This window comes from Rousettus aegyptiacus, unplaced genomic scaffold (genome assembly GCF_014176215.1).
Source record: "Rousettus aegyptiacus isolate mRouAeg1 unplaced genomic scaffold, mRouAeg1.p scaffold_m13_p_4, whole genome shotgun sequence".
Classification (NCBI taxonomy): Eukaryota; Metazoa; Chordata; class Mammalia; order Chiroptera; family Pteropodidae; genus Rousettus; species Rousettus aegyptiacus.
This window is the reverse complement of record NW_023416307.1, coordinates 6,787,879-6,809,510: the sequence shown is the minus strand read 5'-3', so window position 1 is coordinate 6,809,510 and position 21,632 is coordinate 6,787,879. Positions and strand designations below refer to the sequence as shown.

Here is a 21,632-nt window from a genome sequence, read left to right as displayed (position 1 = left end):
CGGTGAGAACTGTTAACAAAAAGCTGTGTTAGTAGTTGTCCTTTAAAAAGGATCTTATTCGAACCAGCCGAGAAAGCAAGGAAGGGGGAAGCTAAGCGTTAGGATCTCAATGACTGTGTCGCCCCCAAATTCATATTTGGAAATCCTAATCCCCAAAGGCAATGATGGCATTAGGAGGTGGGGCCTTTGGGAGGTGATTAGGTCATAGGGTGGAGTCATGATGAATGAAATCCACTAATCCCATTAGTCTTGTAGAAGAGACCCCACAGAGTTCCCCAGCTCCTCCCACCATGCGCAGCTACCGAGGAGAGGTACCAGCCCTGAACCAGGGAGACGGAACCAGTACTTGACTATGCTGGTGCCTTGATCTTGAACTTCACAGCTTCCAGAACTGTGAGAAATGAATTTCTGTTGCCTAAAAACCATCCAATATGTGGTCCTTTTTTTTTATATAGTGGCCCAAATGGACCAGGACACTAAGTGAGTGTTAATTCCGTAGGCTCGTTACGGAAGCCGGACAGCACGCCGGCAGGGGCATTCCACTGGAGCTGTCGACAGCTGCCGTCCACCTTTTGTTCAAGGTCGGCCTGGGCAGCAGGCTCCTGCTTCACCCCAGTTCTTATCTTCATCCCGGGAGACGCCTGAGCCGGAGGTGGTCTTCCTTCTCAGCTCCCGACATCCTCACTTCCAGCCAGCCTCTCCTCCCCCTACTTCTTACACCCTCTTCCAGGGCCACCTCTTGGACTTTTCCATCATCTGCAACCTCTTCACCTCAAAATCACGTGGGGCACAACCTCCTGCCGCTCCAGCTTGCTGGCAGGTTGCAGCCACTCTGACTTTGCTGGGTCCCAGCGGACCTTGGTTCCCTCAGGCTTCTCCTGGGCTCATTTCCTGCTCTGCGATTGGCTCGGAACCCACAGTCCATCGTTTCAAGCTCTCTCTTGCTAATAGCCACTTTCGAGTTTGTTCAACCTCAACCCACAGTAAGAAATATATATCATTTACATATGACCGAGGACTCATCTGCATATGGACTTATACATACCACATACATATATGCATCAGCCTCTCCCAATTTTCTTCCAATCACAGTTATTTAAAAAATTTCTCCCTGGACATCAGTTCTTATAAATATAGTCCTTTTTCTCTCTTCCTCTTCACTGAGTTGTTGCAAGAGTTATCTGTATAAAATGTATTAGTTTCTTATGGCTGCTGTAACAAATTATCGTACACTGAGTGGCTTAAAACAGTGCAGGTATATTTGTTTGCAGTTCTGGAGGTCAGAAGGTGTTGGCAGGGCCGAGTTCCTTCTAGAGGCTTTGGGGCACAATCTGTTTCCTTGCTGTCTCCAGTTTCTAGAAACTGCCTACATCCTTTGGCTTCCGTATGGATCGCCCCAACCTCTGGTCCCTTTCCACATCTCCTTGTCCTGACTTCGACCTTCTTGCCTCCCTCTCGGAAGGAGCCTTGTCATTGTACTGGGCCCTCTCAGATCATTCAGGATTACCCTCCCATCTCAGGATCCTTAACTTTATCACAACTACAAAGGTGCTTTCACAACGTAAGGTAACATACGCACAGGTTCTGGGGATGGAGACCTTTGGGCATCTTCGTGGGGCCATTATTCTGTCTACCTAGTGAACCATCTTTGATTTCCTCAACTTCTACTCACTTTTCAACCTTTTCCAAACAGGTTTCTGTCCCCACCTCCCATCCTAAATGCCTCCCAAAATGGCCTTCCATGTCCTCCATGTTGCCAAAAGCAACACATAGTCCTAGTTGTCCTTCTTCCTGGCCTCTCAGTGTTTTTGGGCTCAGTAGGTTCATCAGAACAAGGTATGAGGATGCACTTGTGGAGGATCGTAAGGTATGAGGGCTGATGGCCCGTCCCCATGAGCATGTCAATCTAGAAGGGTGTCTAGTACGGCCGGCTGCAGAAGCCCCTTGCCCTATAAATCATGCACAGGCTCCATTGTGCTTAGTTAGCTTCATTAGTTTCAAAGCATTGGTAAGGTACCTGCAGGTAAAGGTATTTATTTATCTATCTATCTATCTATCTATCTATCTATTTATTTATTTATTTTAGGCGAGGCAACACTCGATTGACCTTATAGATTGCAAAGGTTTTTTAAATAGACATTTTTATTTTCCTACCTACGAAAAAGCACACAGACTCTAAGTGTGTAGCTGGGAGAACTTCCACGAAGTAAAGCACGCATCCGCCCTTCATTCAGTTCAAGAAACAGCTTCACGGGCTCACCTGAATGCCCCGTCATGTCCCCTCCCTGTCCCCAACCCTTCTAAAAGTAATGCTATCCTGAAGAAGCATAGTTACCTTTTCGTTTTTTTCTTTCTAAATAGACTTTTAGAGCAGTTTTAGGTTTACAGCAAAATTGAGCAGAAATTTCCGAGATTTTCCATTTACTCCCCCAACCACCAACAGCCTCCCCAGTATCAATACCCCACACCAGAGCGGTCCATTTGTTACGATCAGTGAACGTACATGGACACATCATTATCACCCAGAGCCCGTAGTTTACATCAGAGTTCACGCTTTGCGTTGTACATTCTATGGGTGTTGACATATGTATGACATGTATCCATTACAGTATCATACAGAATAATTTTATGGCCCTAGAAGTCCTGTGCTTATCTATTTATTTCTCCCTCTTGCCAAACTTCTGGTGACTACTGATCTTTTTACTGTCTCCATAGATTTGCCTTTTCCAGAATGTCGTAGAGTTGGGATCCTGCATTGCGTAGCCTTTTCAGCTTGACGTCTTTCACTTAGGAATACGCATTTAAGGTTCTCCTGTGTCTTTTTGTGGCTTCGTAGCTTAGTCGATTTTAGTGCCGGATTTTTTCCGTTGTCTGGACACGGATATAGGTTTTTAAAGAAGGAATGGGATTGAGTCTAGAGCCAGCTTTATGGCAGAAGAATCTTCTTTGTATGCGAAGAGCGTTAAGACTGGGAGGAGATGCCCCTCCCTCCTCCGAGTGCAAAAGGGCCCGAAAGGCTCAAGTTTTTCTACTCTTTGCATTGAGCTTCTGCCTCCAGAACGTCCCTCTCAGCATATGAATATGGTAGGCAGGGGGCTCGGGCGCCTGCGCTGCACTCGTGCTGTGTTTTGGCATAACCGGTCCCTCGGAGGTCCCGGTCCCCTTTACTGGAGAGAGACTCTGTGACAAATGGAGAGAAGAAAGGACATGGCCCAATCAGAGCAGAAGTTCCTTCCTCGGTCACGTAACGGTCTGTGCAGCAGGCAGCTCCTCTCTCCGTGACTCCGTGACACAGGCCCTTCCGGCTTGCGGTTTCACCGTCCCCGGGGTCTTATTGTCACGTCCGTCAAGCGAGAGTAATGAACACATGGCCTTTGGGACAAACCGTAAACATGAATCCAAAGTTACACTCCCAGATTTAATTAAACATTTAGTCCAGCATGGGCCTGGGCGAATGATGGGGTGGTGGACAAGAAAGTTTTAATGACAAGTTTGAAGAGACCCGAGTGTGAGGTCACCAGCCTGGGAACCTCTGGGCAGCAGCGAGGTGACTCGAGTTCCCTAAATGTGGCCATAATGGGGTGCTGAGGTCCCACAATGGAGGCTGGAACTTTCACAACTCATGGCTTTATCAGGACCCACCTGTGTGTCCTGCAGGAAGACACTGGCCCACAGCCCTGGGATCACCGAGGGGATCTCTGCCTGGCCTGTCCTGGGGCAAGTGACAATGCTGTTCCAGCAAGCGGGGCCTGACTCACATGCCTGGGGCCTGGCGTGAGCTTTGCTGCTCGAGTTGGACTCCGCTTCTCTAAGTGGACTTGGTGGGGGTAGCTGATGTCTTGGTTGTTTTTATGACAGTCTTCAAGAAGGAGTTGCAGTGAGAAATCTGAGGTCTGGGTTAGTTATACCAGTGAGCACATCTGGTCCTCACCTTTGGGACATTCTGGGTTGGCACTGTGACTACCTTCCTGCAGACCACCTCAGTCCCTTTTAGTGTGACTTCCGGGGAAATCCAGGCGGCAGGATTGGGGGCCTTCGCCGAGAATTATGGTTCTGAGAAGATTTTGAAACCTAAACAGGAATAGCTTGAGCATGGCCCGTCTGGGAAGCTGGGGAGTTCTGAAGCTGCCTTCCTCTCCCTGGCCCCCCTCACGGGCTGAGGGCTGCCAAAGTCATCTCCCACACACCTCAGCAGAAAGTCCCTGGCTCCCCGCCCAGCCGCCTTGAGATTGACCTCCTGAGGTGTGAGGAGGAGGAAAGGAATCCGCATTTCGGAGGAACCTTCCTTCCTTCCTTCTGAACAACAGTCCAGGCTGCTCACGCCTGACAGGCCGAACGCCGAGCTTCTCAGAGCCAAGGGCCCAGCATAGCCCGTCCAGCCTGCTTGAGAAGTATCCGGGGAGCCGGGGTTGAGAGCTTGTATTAGTTCGCAGGGGCTGCTGTAACAAGTGAGCACAAACTTGGGTGGCTGGAAATGACAGAAATTCATTCTTTCACAGCATCGGAGGCTTCAGGTCAGAAATCAAGGTGACGGCAGGGCCATGCTGTCTCTGAAGGTCTTGGGGAAGGCTCTTTCCTTGCCTCTCCCAGATTCCGACGGCCGCCAGCACGGCTTGGTGGTCTTTGGCTCGTGGCTGTGCCACTCCAGGCTTCACATGGCTGTCTTCCCTCTGTGTCTTCTCTTCTCATGAGGACCCTGGTCATATTGCAGTAAAGGCCCACTTCACTCCAGGGAGACCTCATCTTAACTAATTACATCTGCAATGACCCTATCTCCAAGTAAGGTCATATTCGGAGGTCCCCAGTGAATGTGGGAGAGACAGGATTGGACCCATAACAGAGCCCCCCCCCCATCCTCCCCTTCCCTCCGAGCAGGCCCTTACCTGATGCGGGGCGCCCTGCCTGCTTTACTCCCCAAGGCTGAGGTAGGCTGAGGAGTGGTTTCCTAAAATAAAGCAGCAGCCCCTCACTCCAGGAAGGCCTGGCCCAGCCGGTGTGAGATCGGAGAACTGAGTCTCCTCACAACAGGTGTCTACATGCCCAAGGGGCACCCACTCGGATTTTTTCTGTTTTATAATAAAGATGATTTGAGACATCTTGGCTCCTGGCCAAGCCCTCAGTGCTTCCCAAAGGGAAAGGGCCCTCAGAGCTGTCCAGCAAGCCATCTCAGGCCAAGGCGTCCAGCCCAGACGGGCAAACCGACTCCTGCTGCTTCAGCCCCAGCTCCCGGCCTAGTCTGGGGTCCCAGATCTTCCTCACGGACCAGCCCCTTCCTGGGGGAGCCGGGGTCCTCCAGCTCCGACACCTGTGGAGTGGTGAGTTCCTGGGCCTCTTGTAACCCGGCTGAATATTTTCCAGGTTACCTAACCAAACTCCTGCAAAACCACACCGCCTATGCCTGTGATGGGGACCATTTGAATCTCCAGTGTCCTCGGCATTCTACGATAAGTGTCCAATCGGCATTTTATGGGCAAGATTACCGAGCATGTAGTGCCCAGCAGCCCGCCTCCCAGAGGGAAGACAGCTTAACCTGCGTGGCGCCCACCACGCTGCAGGTACTGCTTTTTCGTAGATGTTTTAAGATGATAAAACGGTTCTCTCTCTCTCTCTTTCTGTTTACATACTTGTGATTAGATAGTTCACCTAAAGCCAACCCGATTCATGAAAATCCCAATTTCTGCAAATCACCAAGGTTGCAGGTGAGCCCTTACTTGATTCTCAAAAGGGTTCTTTACCCCAAAAAAAGTCTAAATAGAATTCCTCCTTATCAAAGAGCTCCCCTAATGCACATGCCATACAAATGCATTCGCGGACATACTTCTCCCTGCGAGAGAGCCAAGGACAGTCACCTTTGGCTTCGCCCTCCAGGCCCACAGCGCCCATCAGTGCCCCGCTATAAGGCTGCGGATTCTCTAGCGAACACCACAAGGATCTCTGTGAGCCTGATGCCCGAGACCATGATCACCGACTTCCAGAACGCACTCGAGGAAGGGAAATGTTGATCGTTGTCTTTTGTTGTGTATGGTCTGCTTCTCCAGCTATCGATCTCCGAGTTGTTCTCATTTGGAGCTTATTTGGGCAGCCTCTGTGGCGGATTCGTCCTTCTACGGATAGTACCAGGCATTTGGGGGTGGTGGTGGTGGTGGAGGCAGCTGAGTCACTCTTTTAATGGTTGGAATTAGGGAAAGATTTAGTATAGGAGGAGGGCAAAACTAAAAGTTCAGATGTGGTTTTAGACGATCCATGGCTTTCCACTCTCCAAGCAAGTTCTGCTCCGTTGTCCCTGCCCCCTCAACGTAGGCCAGCATTACGGAGTCACTCAGCCTTAGATTTTCTTAATGGCTTCGGAGTTCCATACGACTCCGTTGAAGTCAGTGTCGTTAGAGCAGGTGGCATGTTAGACGTCAGTTTGATTTCGTCAGTGGTAGGAGATCTGGGGAAAAATAAATTTCCTAGGAAGGCTAAGGACAAATGGAATTAGCTTTAATGCTATGTAGCTGGCCCTCCCTAAGGCCCAAAGAGGAGAAGCAAAAATAACCTGATAACGTAAGGATTTCTCTATTTCTCGCACCATTTATTGCTTCTATGCCAAGCATCGTGGTCGCTGGGTAGTCACGTGATTGGCAAAGATGCCAGCTGAGGAGCCAAAATGATGTGTTTGAACCACATTAGATGCGGCTCCCACACCCTGAGGAGAGACAACACATTGTAGTTGCTTTTCCTGTGTGGCCCGCTCCACTCCCGTCCCTCCCCCTGGGGTCCACTCCACGAGCTGCATCCCGTCGGCTTGCCCCATTCCTCACCCGACTGCCCCGACTGCCCTGACCGCCCGACCCTGGCACCTGGCTGTCTGCTGCCCTCCTAAGCACAGAAAAAGAATGTCGGTCAGCGCCAACAGGGCAGCGGGTCCTGCTTTGCCAAAGTATGAAGGCCTGGCACCCCGGAGCTCCGAAGCGTGGCCACCACCCTCACCCTCCAGCGTGGTGCCTGCCTCTGCCAGGCCGCCCTGAAGGAAGAGGATTCTCCCCTAACCAGGCCAAGTGAGCATTTGTGACCATGATTCTGTTGTTGTTCAGAGGATTTGTTTGCCAGAAACATCCCTGCACAGAGCTATTTATCCAGAGATCAAGAGACCCTTAACTTCATGTCTTTTAAACTGCATTTGGGAGCTGAGGCAAGGTGTTCCTCAGGTGGAGGTTGCTTCATGTCAGGAGAGAACAGGCTGACATCCTCACAGGGGCACCTCGGCTGAGCTACCCATGACTAAACGTCCACAGGAAGTCCCCTCTCTGCATTTTTCAGCTGTACCACAGTTTATAAGTGGCCCTGCCTGAGTCCCACTCTGTGGTGACACATAGAGCCCTCCGAGGGCTGAGTCCTTTTCATGATGACCCTCCATCATGAGAATGTGCAGCGTCATTCGGGGGTCCTTGGGGGTCTCCCTGGGCATTTCCCCTGATCTTATACACATCTGCTGGGCCCCCGAGGTGACAAGTGAGACCTGCAGGGCCGGCATCCTTCACGGAGGTATTCCGTGAGCTGCTGTGAGAACACGGCGACTCAGACGTGCTCGAGAATCTGTGCTGCATTTGGTCCAACCGTAATAAGCGGATTCTTGGGAGTGCTTTTGTGGTCTTTGGTGTTCTTTTCACCGAAAGCAAGTGGAGGAGCTCTGTGTTTGTCATGGGCAGGACTTGGGAGCCGGAAGCTGGAAGAACAGCGCGAGACGCTGAGCCTTTCCGTGACCTGGCGTAGGGGCCCCCCACGCTGCCACAGGGCACATTCATCCACAAAGGAGTGAGTTCCCTGGAAAAAAATCAGGGGACAGAGAGAGAGTTGAAGGAAAGCTTTTAAGAGAGAGCCCGAGTCTTCCACTCAGAAAATTGCTCCACAGGGGAGAAGTGGGTCTCGTGCCCTTGACGTTGGCAAGGGTGGGAATCTGCCTTTTAGTTTGTCTTTGTTGGCCTGAGGTTGGCGTTGGGTCTCTAAGGCCTCCCCAAATGCTGAGCTCCCCCGAGGCCTATGCGGAGCCGGAGCTGTTTCTAAGGAGGAGGAGCTAAACGAGGAGGATTCCTGGTCCTCACAGACCCTCTCAGCTTTAAAGCCAGGGTGCAGGGACCTGCAAGCCGCATCCGGTCCATACTCTGACCTGGCTCACGTTCCCTGCCCTATCTGTGCTGCAGCATTTTTGCCAAAACTACCAGCAGCGGTTCCAGATGAAGTGAATCGGAGGTTGGTTTTCTGAAGGGGACCTGGTACCTCTGGATCAGGTGTCTTCTTCTGAGAAGGACAGGGGGACAGGGGCCAACCCGCTCTCCCATGAGTGCATGCTTTCCTCTCAGACACAGCTCATAGCAGCACGAAGGTTTTCCGTGCGAGCCCCAGGCCAGGCAGGCAGGCAGGTGTCCCTTCCTGCTCAGAGCCCAGAGCAGCCCAGGTGTGGGGTGTCACAGACACTGCGTGTGGTTTACAAGCCTGTCCCTTTTCTGCCCCCTCATTTTAGAAGGTGCTGGACGAATGCCAGAACCGGCGGGCCTGCCACCTCCTGGTCAATAGCCGTGTATTTGGACCTGACTTTTGTCCAGGAAGCAGTAAATACCTCCTGGTCTCCTTTAAATGCCAACCTAGTAAGTAACCACTGAGGGGGACAGTGTGTTTGGGGTGCGGGTTCCCTGTGTCATTCACACCTCTGACAAAAACTCTCCGCCAGTCGGCGTTTGTCCAGCTTCCAAATTCAAAACACCGGTTCATAGGAGTGTTGGGGCCCCATCCGACCAAGTTTCTTCGCTTGCGTGTATTTGAGTGTGTGTGAGTGTGTGTGTGTGTTCACACACATATGTACCCACGTGCATTCTTACAAATGCCTGGATTTTAAAAATTCTTTCTAATTCGTAAAACTCAGTGGTAACGACGCTAAAGACCAGGATGGCAAGAGACTGCAGTTGCTTTTCGTCAAAATGACGAGCCAGTTTTCCTCGTCAGAGGAGATCTAGTGACGCTGACCCCTGGCTGAAGGGCGGCGGGTCCCTCCCAGAGAGCCAGCGGCACGGGGGCCTCCTGAGCCCACAGTTTCCGGCCTTTGTGACCTGGCTTCTTCTGTGTACAGCAGGGGCTCATGACACAGTGTCTTTTCCTAAGAAAGAAAGAAGAAGGGGACCGGGCTGGGGCCACCTCTCTTATCCGGATTCTTATACTCTCCTCTGCTGACTTCCGCCATTTCTGCCATGCACGTCAGTTTGGGGATTAACTCCTTGCAGGTCAGAAATATTTGCTCTTGAACAAGTAGGTCACACTTCCAGGCCTGGGGGGTCTGCCTGAGAGACACCGTAAGTAGCTGCAGCATCAGAGGGTCCTGGTAATCCCCCCCCAAAAAACGATGGGAGAACAAGCAATGTTATAGCAACGACCTTTAACCAAAATGAAAGCGATAAAATTTTTCACATGCTGCACTGCTGCCCCAACACAATTGTTGTCATTTTTTTTTGCATTTTGTTCTCTGGTGTTTTCCGCCCCCAAAGCCCGCATCTTCAAAGACACCGGTGGCCTAGGTGACTGACAGAGGCGGGCAAGGCACTGGGCCACGTGTGCGTCTGCCAAGAAAACCCAGATCCTTTGAATGAACATCCGGGCTTCGGTCTCAAACGCTTTCCTCGCTGCAGTCCAGATACCTCAGACCTGCGCTGTGGCTCTGCCCCGATGCCGTGCGTTCAAACACACACACTCACACATGTACCCACACATACACTCATTCGCACACACATACACACTATCAGACACTCGCAACGCACACACATAGACAGTTGCACCTGCTTACTGTCACACTCATACATCCTATTATACATCGCACACATACAATACACACACTCACTCACACATACACACAATCACAAACACCCACGAGTAGGCCTGAACTTTGCAGAACAGCCTAACTCCTCCCGCCCCCACCTCAAAACTCTCATCAGCTCCTGCCCCACTCAATAGACTCAAGAAAATCGTTTCCAGATCTCTGTGGTCTTAGTCACAGCCCTCCCCTGGCTGAACCTCGAAAACGACCACATCTCGGCCATGCCCTTGGCCGTGCCCTCTGCTGCCCTCGACTTTGCCTTCTTTTTCTCTCCCAGCCTCCTACGATGGAGAGGAAGACAACCGCCTTTAAAGCAACTCCTGTTCAGAATATCAACAATTGGAGAATCCAGGTGGTGGGAGTGTGGCCACTTACTGGGATAGTCTCTCGCATGCTCTTCACGTTGGAAAATTTTCATAATCAAAAGTTGGGAAGGACCAGCTTCTAGAAGAAATTAAAAGACCCTTGTGAAATTGGCAGAAACTTGGATAAGTCAGTGCTAGACCACAGCCTTCTACTATGGTGTGCGGTCAAGTCTCTCTACTCATTTCATTTCAGCAAGCACTTATTAAACACCTACACTGCACAGGTGTGGGGCCAGGTGGGCTATGAAGAGAACTCACATCTTGCAGAGGCTTCCTGGGTGACGGTCCTATTCTGGGCGGTTTTAAACGTTCCTTCATCCAGCGAGCATTTACCGAGATCTTTAGTTAGCCAGTTGCTTCTTTTTGTTTAGGTTCTAGACCAGATATCACCTTTCTCCAGAGAGTATAGTTACTCTATCCAAAAAAGAAATCTAAAGAAGACATCTCACGCCCCGTGCCCTGCCATCCCTCTCTGTGACAGCATTTTACTTTATTTTCTTTAGGGCAACGTCACCATATTGATTTACCTTGTTTCTTTGTGAATAATACGTGTGTATTATTACACACACACACACACACACACACACACACACACACACACACACTGGAACATTAGCATCAGGGGGCGGGGCCTCTGTCGTTCACCATGATGACCCCCAATAGCGGTGCTCGGTCTGTATTGACAGAGCAAATGCTCACCTGGCAGGGGGCAGGCACTGCGCTCTGCACAGAGGAGCCCCCCTAAGTAGCTGGCTCTTACGGTCTAGCGGGGGCCTGCCCGTTCGTTGTGGAATCACACAAATGTATTCCTGGTTCCGAGCGGGGTCAGGGCTTCTGCGGAGAGGCCCTTGGTACTGCACGAATGGCTCAGGAGAGGGATGGATGAGTGGGGGTTCAGAGAGGGCTTTCTGGCAAACGATGGGAGCTGAGAACTGCAGGTGTGGGGGTTGGGAAAAATCACTCATTCCAGAAGCCCGTGGCCAGAGGGGTTCAGGGGACTGGAGGGAGCAAGCAAGAGCACTGGCCAGGTTGCCGGAGCAGGACACTGGGCCCCGACGGCCGGGGAAGGAGGTGGACTCTATCTGTAAGGCAGCATTTAAGCAGGGAGGTGCCCTAATGGGGTTGTGAAGCCCCTTCCGGTTGCCCCGTGTATTACAGATTCGGGGGGGCAAAGCCTGTGCCTTAGTCCGTTCTAACTGCTGTAACAAAACACCATAAACTAGGTGGCTTATAATCAATGGAAATCTGTTTCTCTCTGTTCTGGAGGCTGCGAAGTTCAAGATCCAGGTGCCAGCAGATCCAGCGTCTGCCAAGGATTCACTCTTCGCAGACAGCGGTCTTTCCACTAGAACCACACGTGGTGGCCGGGCAAGGGAGCTTTCTCAGGCCTCTTTGAAAGAGCATTAATTCCACTTATGAGGCTCCGCCCTCAAGACCTTACCTCCTAATACTGTTATTTGGGGAATTAAGATACCAAAGTGTGAATTTTAGGGGGACACAGACAGACCTCGTGTAACCCGGACATCGGTGTCCTGAGGCACTGCACTTCGGGCGACAGCTTCGACTGCAGCTGTGGCATAAAGTGAGCTCGTGCCCACGCCCTCCTGCCTCTTTTTCTGCAGGCCTCTCACCTCCTGAGGCTCCTCCCCTCCCTCCGTCGTCCCAGTTCCGGCCCCTGCATCACACTCGGATTGTCCAGACACTCCATCGCCGCACCCAGGGGTGCGTGGAGACGGCTTCTGACCCGAGACCCAGTTATACGCGTCTCTTCCCAGCTCGGCCTGTGTGCTTTAAAATCGGCCGCGACCCGAGTAGCAGTTACACCAGGGAAATTGGCAAACACTACAAACCAGGGCGTGTTTGTATGTTTGGTTTTTAGACAGCTATTTTACCAAGAGTCCTCGCTAGAACCTTCTTTTCTCCAAGTATGCACCATGCTTCACCTCCTCCCTAAATCTCATCCCTTTGGGGAAGTTTGGTTTCAGCGAGCCTTCGAATTTGGGCAGCTCTGCGTTCATATTTCTGTCTGCCATGTAGCTGCTGTGTGACTTGAGTAGTACAGGCAGACTTTCTGAGGCTCCAAGCTCAAATGTAAAATGAAGATAATGCACCTTCTGCTTTAAGGCTGGTGTGCTACGAAGACCGTAAAAATACAGTGCTATATGTAAAATGCTTAGACCTGTCATGAAGTTGAGCTCAGTAATTGGTAGCTCTTATTCCAATATGCAGATTAAAGTAATTCTTGCCAACGATGTGAATGACCGAAAGGCAGTGATATACGAATGATTAAGGGGTGGGGTATCGCCTGACTTGGGAGCCCCCAATAGCAGGGAGCACCGTCCTTAGAGAATTTAAAAATACAATAAAAGTCAGAAGGCCCTGGGTTCGTGCCCCAGTGGAGCCGTGGTTCATAGTCTACGGCCATGCCACCCTGAACTAGCCCGATCCCAGCTGATCTCGGAAGCTAAGCAGGGTTGGGCCTGGTTAGTACTTGGATGGGGGACCACCTAAGAAGACCAGGTGCTGTAGGCATAGATAATAGTAAATTTTTTAAAAAATGCAATAGAAGTGACTAAATATCTGTCTGCACGCTAATGTCGCCATGCACTGGCAATTGTAAGCAATGCCAATAATGACATATTTCTATCGCCCACCTTCGAAAGCCACTGCTGCTATGCGGATGTGTGTATGCAGTATTACAGAGGAATGGGTCGACCACATTGCCCTCTAACTGGGACAAGCTGGCGGGGGCGGATGGGGGGGGGGAGGTGGGGAGGAATTGTTGCTGTTGTTCTTTAAGCAAAATCACAGTTCTACCTTCACCCAGGCTCCTGTCACTCTCTCCGTCTAAATCCACGGGGAGAGGGGGGAGGTTTTGATGACTCAGTTCGGGACAGCTGCCCACATGTTTTCTAATCTGAGACCACTGAGCGCTCTCGCCCGGCTCTAAAACAAATTCTAGTTCTCTAAGAAAAGTAGCAATTCTGTTAGTGGTCTCATTGTTTTCAGAACCTAGAAATGTCATTCTTAGGTGACAGTGAGTTAGCACATTCCCAAGGAACCCAGTGACTCAACATACACAACAGTAGCCCTAAGCCTGTAATGTGACACTCACAGCCCCTCTCTTCCAGGAGCTGATTTGCCCATAATCTGGGGACGAATCACAAGAGGCCTTGCACAGGGTGTCATGTTCCCTGGGTGATCCTGGCTGGCCTCAAGGCTGCCTTTAAGGAATGGGCTTTGAGGCATCAGACAGATGGTGGCTAATAAATGCGTTTCGTGACACGCCTTAATAAAAGAAAACTCTTAGAATTAAAAAAAAAAATCCAATAGAGAAAGAAAGACAGGAAAAAAGAGAAAGAAAAGAAGAAACCATTCCTGTTAAATAAAAAAAAAGTTCCCAGTTTGCTGAGATAAGGCTTGGTGTTCGTCCGGCCTTCTCTTGTCTTTTTTGGCGAGCTCTGCCCCTGGAAGGCATTCTTAACATTTTTCCCTATTCTCCCAGTTGGAAGGGCGCTCGAACTGTTTCTCCGTGTGTCTACCCCGCGCCCTCTGTGCTGCATCAAAGACCGTCGTTCACTCGGGGCCTTTGAAGTCAGGCACAATTTCGGCGTTGGTGGGATTTAGCGTTTGCTCATAAAAAGCGCTGGAGAACTAACTCCTAGCAGTGCGGATGTGACTCACCCAGATCGACCCTCCAACGTCAGGGTCAGGCTCAGTGTTCTTCTTATTTAGTAAAAGAAAACAAGCCTTTCCTGGCTCTGAGTTTAAACTGTTGCATTTGGATTCCGGGGGGTGGGTAAAGGGCACCCTGCACGTTTGCTTGTCACCAGCCACCTTTCCCCGCCTCTGCCGGTCCCGGTCTACGTGCAAATACGAGAGAGGCGGGCCCTTGTGAGCACCTGTGACCTGGTTTCTGCTCCGCACCCTCTGTTAATCTCGAGTGTTCCCGTCGTCATCGTGTATGAAAGAACGGTGCCAAGAGTGACCTGCGTTTTAGCATCTGGAGATGCGAAAACGTTTTTCATGTGCAGCCCGAGAGTTTGGCCTCACCGCTGCGTCTCCGTTTGGGGGAGAAAGGCATGGGAATTTACAAGTTATGGAAAGGTGGCGTTTACATTTGGAAGTTTTTTTCTGTCGTGTTTTTAAGTTTGGGGCTTAAGCTTCATTAATTCCAGAATACAAAGGTCCCACCCGCCACTGCTGCCCTGATGGTCACCTCTCATGCCTCCCCACGAGGCTTCGGGTGGGGGCTTTTCTGGCTGGTTTGATTGCAACCCAGAGTAAGGAAGACAGTCTACATTTTTGCCCAACGTGGTACACACGCAACTGAAAAAAATCTTTTAAATTATCAAATAGTGTTTATCCTTACTTTGTGCAATGCACTTTGGTGTTTTTCCTGAAATTTTCTTTATTTTCTAAAATTCTAAATTGATTTCATGACCCATTCATGGGCCTCAAATGACAATTTTAAAACTTCGGTCTGAGATCGGGGACTTGGGATCCGCCGGCCGCAGACTTGGGGAGCGTGCACCCATTTTTTTTTTTTTTTCCTGAGGGAAGCTGATGGCGCTGCTGATTTTTGTTTCTGCTTCAGACGAGTTTAAAAACAAAACCGTGTGCGAGGACCAGGAGCTGAAGCTGCACTGCCACGAGTCCAAGTTCCTCAACATCTACTCTGCGACCTACGGCCGGAGGACCCAGGAGAGGGGCGTCTGCGCCTCGGAAGCAGAGCGGCTGCCCCCCTTCGGTACGTGTCTCCCTGTGGCCGTCCCCGGGGTGCTGTCTGAGCGGATCAGGGCCCTGGATCCCTGGGGGAAGAATGCACACAATGGTCAGTCCCTGCATTAGAGGGAAAACCAGGGGCAGGGAGGAACCCACCACGCTGGGCGCGCTTCCGCCCCACAGTCCCGAGTCCATCCGCGGCTCAGCTGTCCCACGTCGAGCCAGCCATGATTGAGCACCTGCTGTATGCACATAGGGGAGGGAGTATTCAGTGGCCAACACAGAGTCCACGTGGAGCTGACCTTTGAACAGCAGATGAGGCGGCAATGAGAAACCAGATAATGAATGAGCGAATATAATATAATAAATATATTTTAATATATTTAATATATATTTATTATATCATAATATATTTATTATATTTAAATTTATTTAATATATTAAAATATATTTATTATATTAGCTCATAAATAAAATAAATAAAATAATATAATATAATATAATATAATAAAAGAGCTAATATACCATATTTTAGATGCAGATAAGTGCTCAGGGGAACGGCGCATGGGAAAAGGGGGACGGGAGAGGTAGGGGTGTGCTTCAGAGGTCACGGTTTTGCGGCATGATGGGGGAGGGGAGCAGAGCCTGCAGATACCCGAGGAGGATGTCCGGGTAGAGCGAGGAGCCAGTGCAAGGCCCCGAGGCTGTGTCTGGTGTGGAGAAGAACTCAGCAAATCAGTCTTCTTAAAAGTCTGTAGTTTGAAGCTTAGAGATGATGGCCAAGATCCAGGCCCGGACGCTCCATCCATCAAAGTAAGTCACCCTATGTTATTACTAGGGTTCTCCGGGGAAACAGAACCAATTATATATATATATGTGTGTGTGTATATATATATATATATATGTATGTATATGTATATAATACATGGAATATATATATGTATACACACACATACATATATATATAATATACATATATAATATGTGCATATGAAATGTATTATATATAATATATATGGAAAGAGATTGTATATATATGTATATATATGCATAAGTATATGCATATATATGGAAAGAAATTGGTCTTCAGGAGTCAGCTCATATGATTGCTGTGGCTGCAAGTCTGGTATCTGCAGGGCAGGCTGTAAGTCTAGACGCTCAGGTAAGAGTTGATGCTTGATTTTGAATCTGAGTTTGCAGGACAGCAGGTGGAAGCCCCAGGTGGAATTTCTATTTGCAGCCTCAAGAAATATTCCTAACCTCAGTCTTTGCTGTTAAGGCCTTCAACTGATTGGTCAAGGCCCACCCACACAATAGAAGGGTAATCTGCTTTACTCAAAGCCTCCTGATTTAAACGTTAGTTGTATCTTAAAAAGACCTTCACAGAAACACCTAGATGTGTTTGACCAAACAACTGGGCACTAAACTGACACATAAACAACCATCACACACCCCGATTTGTGGTGAAACAGGTTGATCTCTACCTTCCATCTTCCCAGAGAGAACAGGCCCTACCATGAAACAGCCCAAGGAGCTGCAATTAATTCATCAAAATCTAAAATGAACGCCTCTGTAGATTAAACTGCTACAGTTTATTCATGGATCACCTATGAAATTAAACATTAATTTTAAAATGAAGTTTGTGCGTAAGTAACATCTTGGATCTGAAAAAAAAAGAAAAGAAGAAGAGTATGTAGTGACCTCACCACACAGGCAGACTCTCAGGCAAGACTCAAAAAAGAACAAAAAAACAGTTTGCGAGGCACACGTGCCTCCAGGGCCCCTCGCCCAGCATTCTGGGAAGGAGGGCCCCTGTCCGTCAGGATGGCCGAGGGCCTTTTGACGGGCAGCCCCGGCAGGCCACACACAAGCACGCTGAAGGGCATCCAGCTGCTCTTCTTTATATCTGGGGACAGGGCTCCTGTCTTAACAGGCTCGGCTGCCGATGTGGCAGAGAGGCGCTGGCAACGGTGGCTCTCTGTGGTCTATTGATGGCACTGCCCTCTGCCCCGTGCCCCAGCAGGAGCTCTGAAACCACACTCTCCCTCTCAGACAACATCTGCGTGTGCTCAGAGCCTCTCCAGCCCCTCCTCCTTTGTTCCTGCTACTAGGCTAGGTCAGGGGACCGTTGCCTCGTCCCTGCAGAAGTCTCCCTACTCCCAAGCTTGCCTTTCTCCCCAGGGTGGCCGGAGGCAGCCTGCAAATCCCTTCTGGATGTCCTCGGGCTCGCCATGTTACCTGGTCTCCTCACCTGGATGAGGCATCCTTGGCGATCTGACTTCTTTCTACAGAAGGGGACTCCATTTTTTAATACGAGGGTGAGGCACCTGGTCTTCACAGGCTTACCGAATCTGACTTAGGGCACGTGTTTTTGGAGGCGGCAATAAGTAACGTCTGTTTTAGCTGTTCTTCTGAGCAGACAAATTCGGTCGACCAAGCAGGTTCCTCTGTAGCCCGAGCGGTTCAGTTGGTAGACTGCTACCTCACGTTCCTGGGAAGCTGGGTGGGAGTTAGGTTTAAAGGGGAAAAGTAATCGGCCAAAGAAAATGTTAGCAGACACCGTGGCTAAGAGGCAGGTCTCCATAGGGTTCGAGGAATCCTCAGGTCAGCCAGATGCTCCGATCTTACGAATGACCCCTGTGGGTGCGGGACAGGTCCATGAACGGAAGAGTGTGCCCCTTGCTTAGCTGTTCATTTTTAGAAGCCGGAGCCCCGGCAAAGTCACACGCCAAAAACAAACCTGCTTGTCCTTCTCTCCCTCCCCGCCTCCACCCGCCCTTCACAGTCAAGTGCTTCTGTCCACTGCCTCTTGAGTACTTGTGAGGTTAAGGATCAAGCTCTTCACTGCATTCATGAACCACTGCCAAGTGCCTGGCCCCTTGGGCCCTGTGCTCTGCGGCGAGAAGCGGCTCCACGGGAGAATGAAAGGGCCCTTGAGCGCCCAGGTCATCCCATCGCCTTGAGGATGTCAAGTTGACCTCCCCCGTCAGTTTCCCGTGGCAGCCTTGACTCTGGCCTTACCGTTCAGGTCCCCGCTAAAGGCCAGAGCTGTGCGTGCGTGCGTGTGTGTGTGCGTGTGCACGTACAGACCACTGGCAGCCGACGCTGGTACATTTCCCCCGTCTAACTGGATGCTTTGGCCCAGGTAAACCATGCCCGAAGGTTTTAAAACACCCTCGACATATTTTCCCCACAAAATCATCAAGCAATCCGTCTTATATGACCACATTGTAATATCACCCGCCTTAAAAAGTGTACTCCTTGGTCCCCTGTCTTCCATCGGCTGCCCATCCACTCCCTCTGCAAGTCCGGTGAGCTCTGCTCCTGCCGTCCAGCCACTCTGCTCCCAGCCCGCTCTGGGCATCTCTCGCCTGGACCATCCAGGCCACCTCCTGACTGGTCCTCAGCCTCTGCTCCTCCCCTGTTCCCTCTGCTCCCTTAGTCCCTTCTTCGTGGGCAGTTGACGAGATTTTATTTAAATTATATCAGATCGTATCGTTGCCTACTTAAAGCTCTCCACTTTGCCCCTTGTAATTAGAATAAATCCAGTCTCCCACCTGTGGTCTCGCCTCTCTCTCTCCCTCATTACCTCCGAAAACGCCACACTCATCCACACCCCAGGGCCTTTGCACGAGCTCCTCCTCAGCCCGGAAAGCTCTCCTCCAACATCTTTGCATAGCCAGCTCGAGTTCTTCGTCTCATCGTTCAGGAATCCACTCAGATTCCACCGCAGAGAGGTTTTCCGGGGCACCCTGCCAGCGCAGTACCTTGTCCCTGTCACACCTCTTCCCTGTCATCCCTCTCGAGCTGTACCTGTGTTTGTCTGAGTGTCTTCGTAGCATGGAAAGGGTCCCTTCTCTGCATGTGGTCTGTCTGCCCAGGAGGAGGTAAGCACTGCAGAGCCAGCATCTGTCTCCTTCCTGCTGGTTTCCCGGCAACGAGACCAGCATCCGGCTCAGAGTCGGTGCCCGCGGCGATGCTGAGATGCGTGCATGAGTCAGAGTCCCTCCTCAGCGAGGTGCCCCCTGGGCTTCCGCAGCGGGTGGGTGATCTCCGGCTCGGAACGTGGGCCCGGTGTTGTCACCGCTCCCGACCTCCCATGGGAAGCTGGAAATCCGTTTTCGTTTTCTTGTTTTTTAACGTGAAATGTTCCAAATTCTAAAAGACTGTGGGAGCCAAACAAAACAGGCCCGCAGGCCACATCCGGGCCACGGGCTGCCGGTGTGTGATCTCCGCTCCAAGCCTCCATGATTATTGCAGCTCACCCCCACCACTTTGAAGAAGGGAGACAGGCTATTCATTCTCAACCCTAGAATCTGGTGTGAGCTTGGCAGGATGCTTGCCTAAGGGCCGAGTGGTTGGGTCTCCCCGTGGGCCTCTGAAAGGTCACGTGCATGCTTTTCCTTTTGCAGATAAGCCAAGGGCTGGAGCAACCCCATATCCCTCTGAGTCTGGGCACCACATTGGGAGCACAAGTTGGTGAAGACCAGCTGGGCCTCCCTGCCGCTCTCCACGGTCAGGAAGCACAGCTGGGTGGCTCCAGCACTCAGATACATTTCTAGTTCTTTCTAAAAGATGATCATTACGATTACTATTATTGTTCTGCACAAGCACCATAATAGCATTTAACAGAAATAAGAAAAAGGTTCAGCCACGAACTTTACCCATCCAATGGAAAGAGTTTTATTTTTCAAGATCTCTTCCAGGTTCCCGGTTATTTTTCACCATCTCTATCATGGAGTAGGAGCAGAGAACAGTTTTATACGATGACAATTCTAAAGCAGATCCATTTGAACTCTGCCTTTTTTTTTTTTTTGCTTTAAATTTATTCCACAGGATATTCTTCCATGTGGCCAACAAAATCCTAACCATGTTAGTCACCTCCCAATAACTCGTTAAAGAGCTATAGTACATAATTTACTTAGTCATTCCCTAGTGGCTGGATGATTTCATTGTTTCTGATTTTCAAATATTATAAACAATGTATAATGAACTTGTGCTTGTAGCTTTTTCTTTCTTCTGGATTATTTCCTTGGGATAAATTCCCAGAAGGCTTATACCAAAAGCAGTCCTGGGTACGTTTACAGTTCTTCATATATATCACCAGAGTTCTTTCCAAAACCTTTTCGCACCAATTTCTGCTCATAAACAACAATATACAACTGTGAGTTTCTCTGCAATTTTGGCAGGGCTATGTATGATTTTTCTCCATGTTTTCAATTTAAAAGGTATAAAATGGTCTTTCTATGTATTTTTCATTTGCTTTTCTTTGTCTGTTAATGACCTTGAACATTTCCCCCACGTTTTTGTGGTTATCATCTTTGACATTGTGTCTTTTTTCCTATTGAGATCTTTATTTCTTTTCATAAATTGTTATGAGCTCATGACAGAGTAGTAGCGATATTAACCCTTTACATGCTTTTTATGCGGTGACTATCCAACCCCACAATACATCACTTCTGAACTTATAGTTTGTGTTTATTATATAAGGCTGAGCACCTGTTTGGTTTTATGGACTTCATATGTTGGGTAAGTTTAAGAGGAAGGGACTGTGTGGCATTGGGGGTGGGGAGGAATGCCCCTAAGTCAAAGCATGTATGTGTGGCGCCCCCCAGTCATGGTACGACGCCATCATGAGTCCAGAAGCATCCTCGTTGCTCCCAGAGCCTGGCTCTGAGAATCTATTCCAATGGGACCACGCTCTTAACAGGTATTCCCAAGGCCGTAAGGGTGCTCACCTCCAAGTCTGGGCCTGGAGGAGGGCAGACAGAGCCTTCGAGTCCTGTGCACAGTGCCCCAGGCTGGCCCATCTGCAAGGTGTCCGGGCAGGCAAGGCCATGGCGAGGTGTTGGTCACACACCCCACCCTGGCCTCGAACAGTGCTTCCCCACCTTTCTCTGCCATCGCACGCAGAAAATTATATTTTTATGACGCAGTGGCCGAAAGGGAGGCACCACCCAATGCCAAGATCAAGACCCTGAGGGAACCCCAGGGCCCTGAGGGGGAACAGCCAGCATCCCTGTCTGCAGTCACTGTGGAGGTTGGGGAGTTCTGCCCAGAAGGTGCACTTGGCCTCAGGATGCAGACGTTACAGATGCTGGGCTGCTCTTCGGGACCCATAGACTTCCACTGACAGCCTCCTCAAGGTCCTCCCCTCCCCCACTGATGCCACTGCCCAGTCCCAAAGCCAGTCCCATATCTTAGGCAACCCTGGCAACCCACTTGCAAGTATCAAAATGTATGTTTTCTATCACAGTTTAGTAAAATAAGCCCAAATTTAATGGCGTGAAGCAGAAACACACATTTATGACCTCTTGGTTTCTGTGGGGCAGGAGTTCTGGGGTAGCTTCGTTGGGCAGTTCTCGCTTTGGGTCTCATGGGGTCTGGCGAGGCTGCTGCTGGGATGTTGGCTGAGGTCGCCGTCATCTGAAGCCTAACTTCCAAGGTGGCTTCCTCACATGGCGGGCAAGTTGTCTCTGGCTGCTGGCAGAAGGCTCGGCTCTCTCAATATGGATCTCTTGAGTGTCTTCGTGGCATGGCAGCTGGCTCCTCCCAGAGCAAGTGATACCAAAAGACAAGTGGAAGCCGCTCACCGTCACCTCCGCCACACTGTGTGGGTCACACAGACCACCTCTGAGCCGTTGTGGTAGGAAGCTACACAAGGGTGTGAATTCCAGGGGACAAAAACCCTTGGGGAC

General features: G+C 50.2%; 1 protein-coding gene and 1 non-coding gene across 5 annotated transcripts in view; both read left to right on the top strand.

Annotated features, from left to right (window-relative positions):
* EVA1C (eva-1 homolog C) overlaps positions 1-21,632 on the top strand; it is a 77,798-nt gene that overhangs the window by 25,573 nt on the left and 30,593 nt on the right. For 2 of the 4 annotated variants that reach the window (XM_036218918.1, XM_036218916.1), the window contains exons 2-4: positions 5,359-5,555; positions 8,504-8,627; positions 14,768-14,959. In XM_036218918.1, the coding sequence (XP_036074811.1) occupies positions 5,359-5,555; positions 8,504-8,627; positions 14,768-14,959 (513 nt within the window). The remainder of the gene's footprint in view (positions 1-5,358; positions 5,556-8,503; positions 8,628-14,767; positions 14,960-21,632) is intronic. The other 2 variants (XM_036218917.1, XM_036218919.1) reach the window with 2 other exon arrangements.
* On the top strand, positions 12,623-12,741 carry LOC118602213. The gene has a single exon (XR_004950636.1). It is a non-coding gene; the product is annotated as a 5S ribosomal RNA (ribosomal RNA).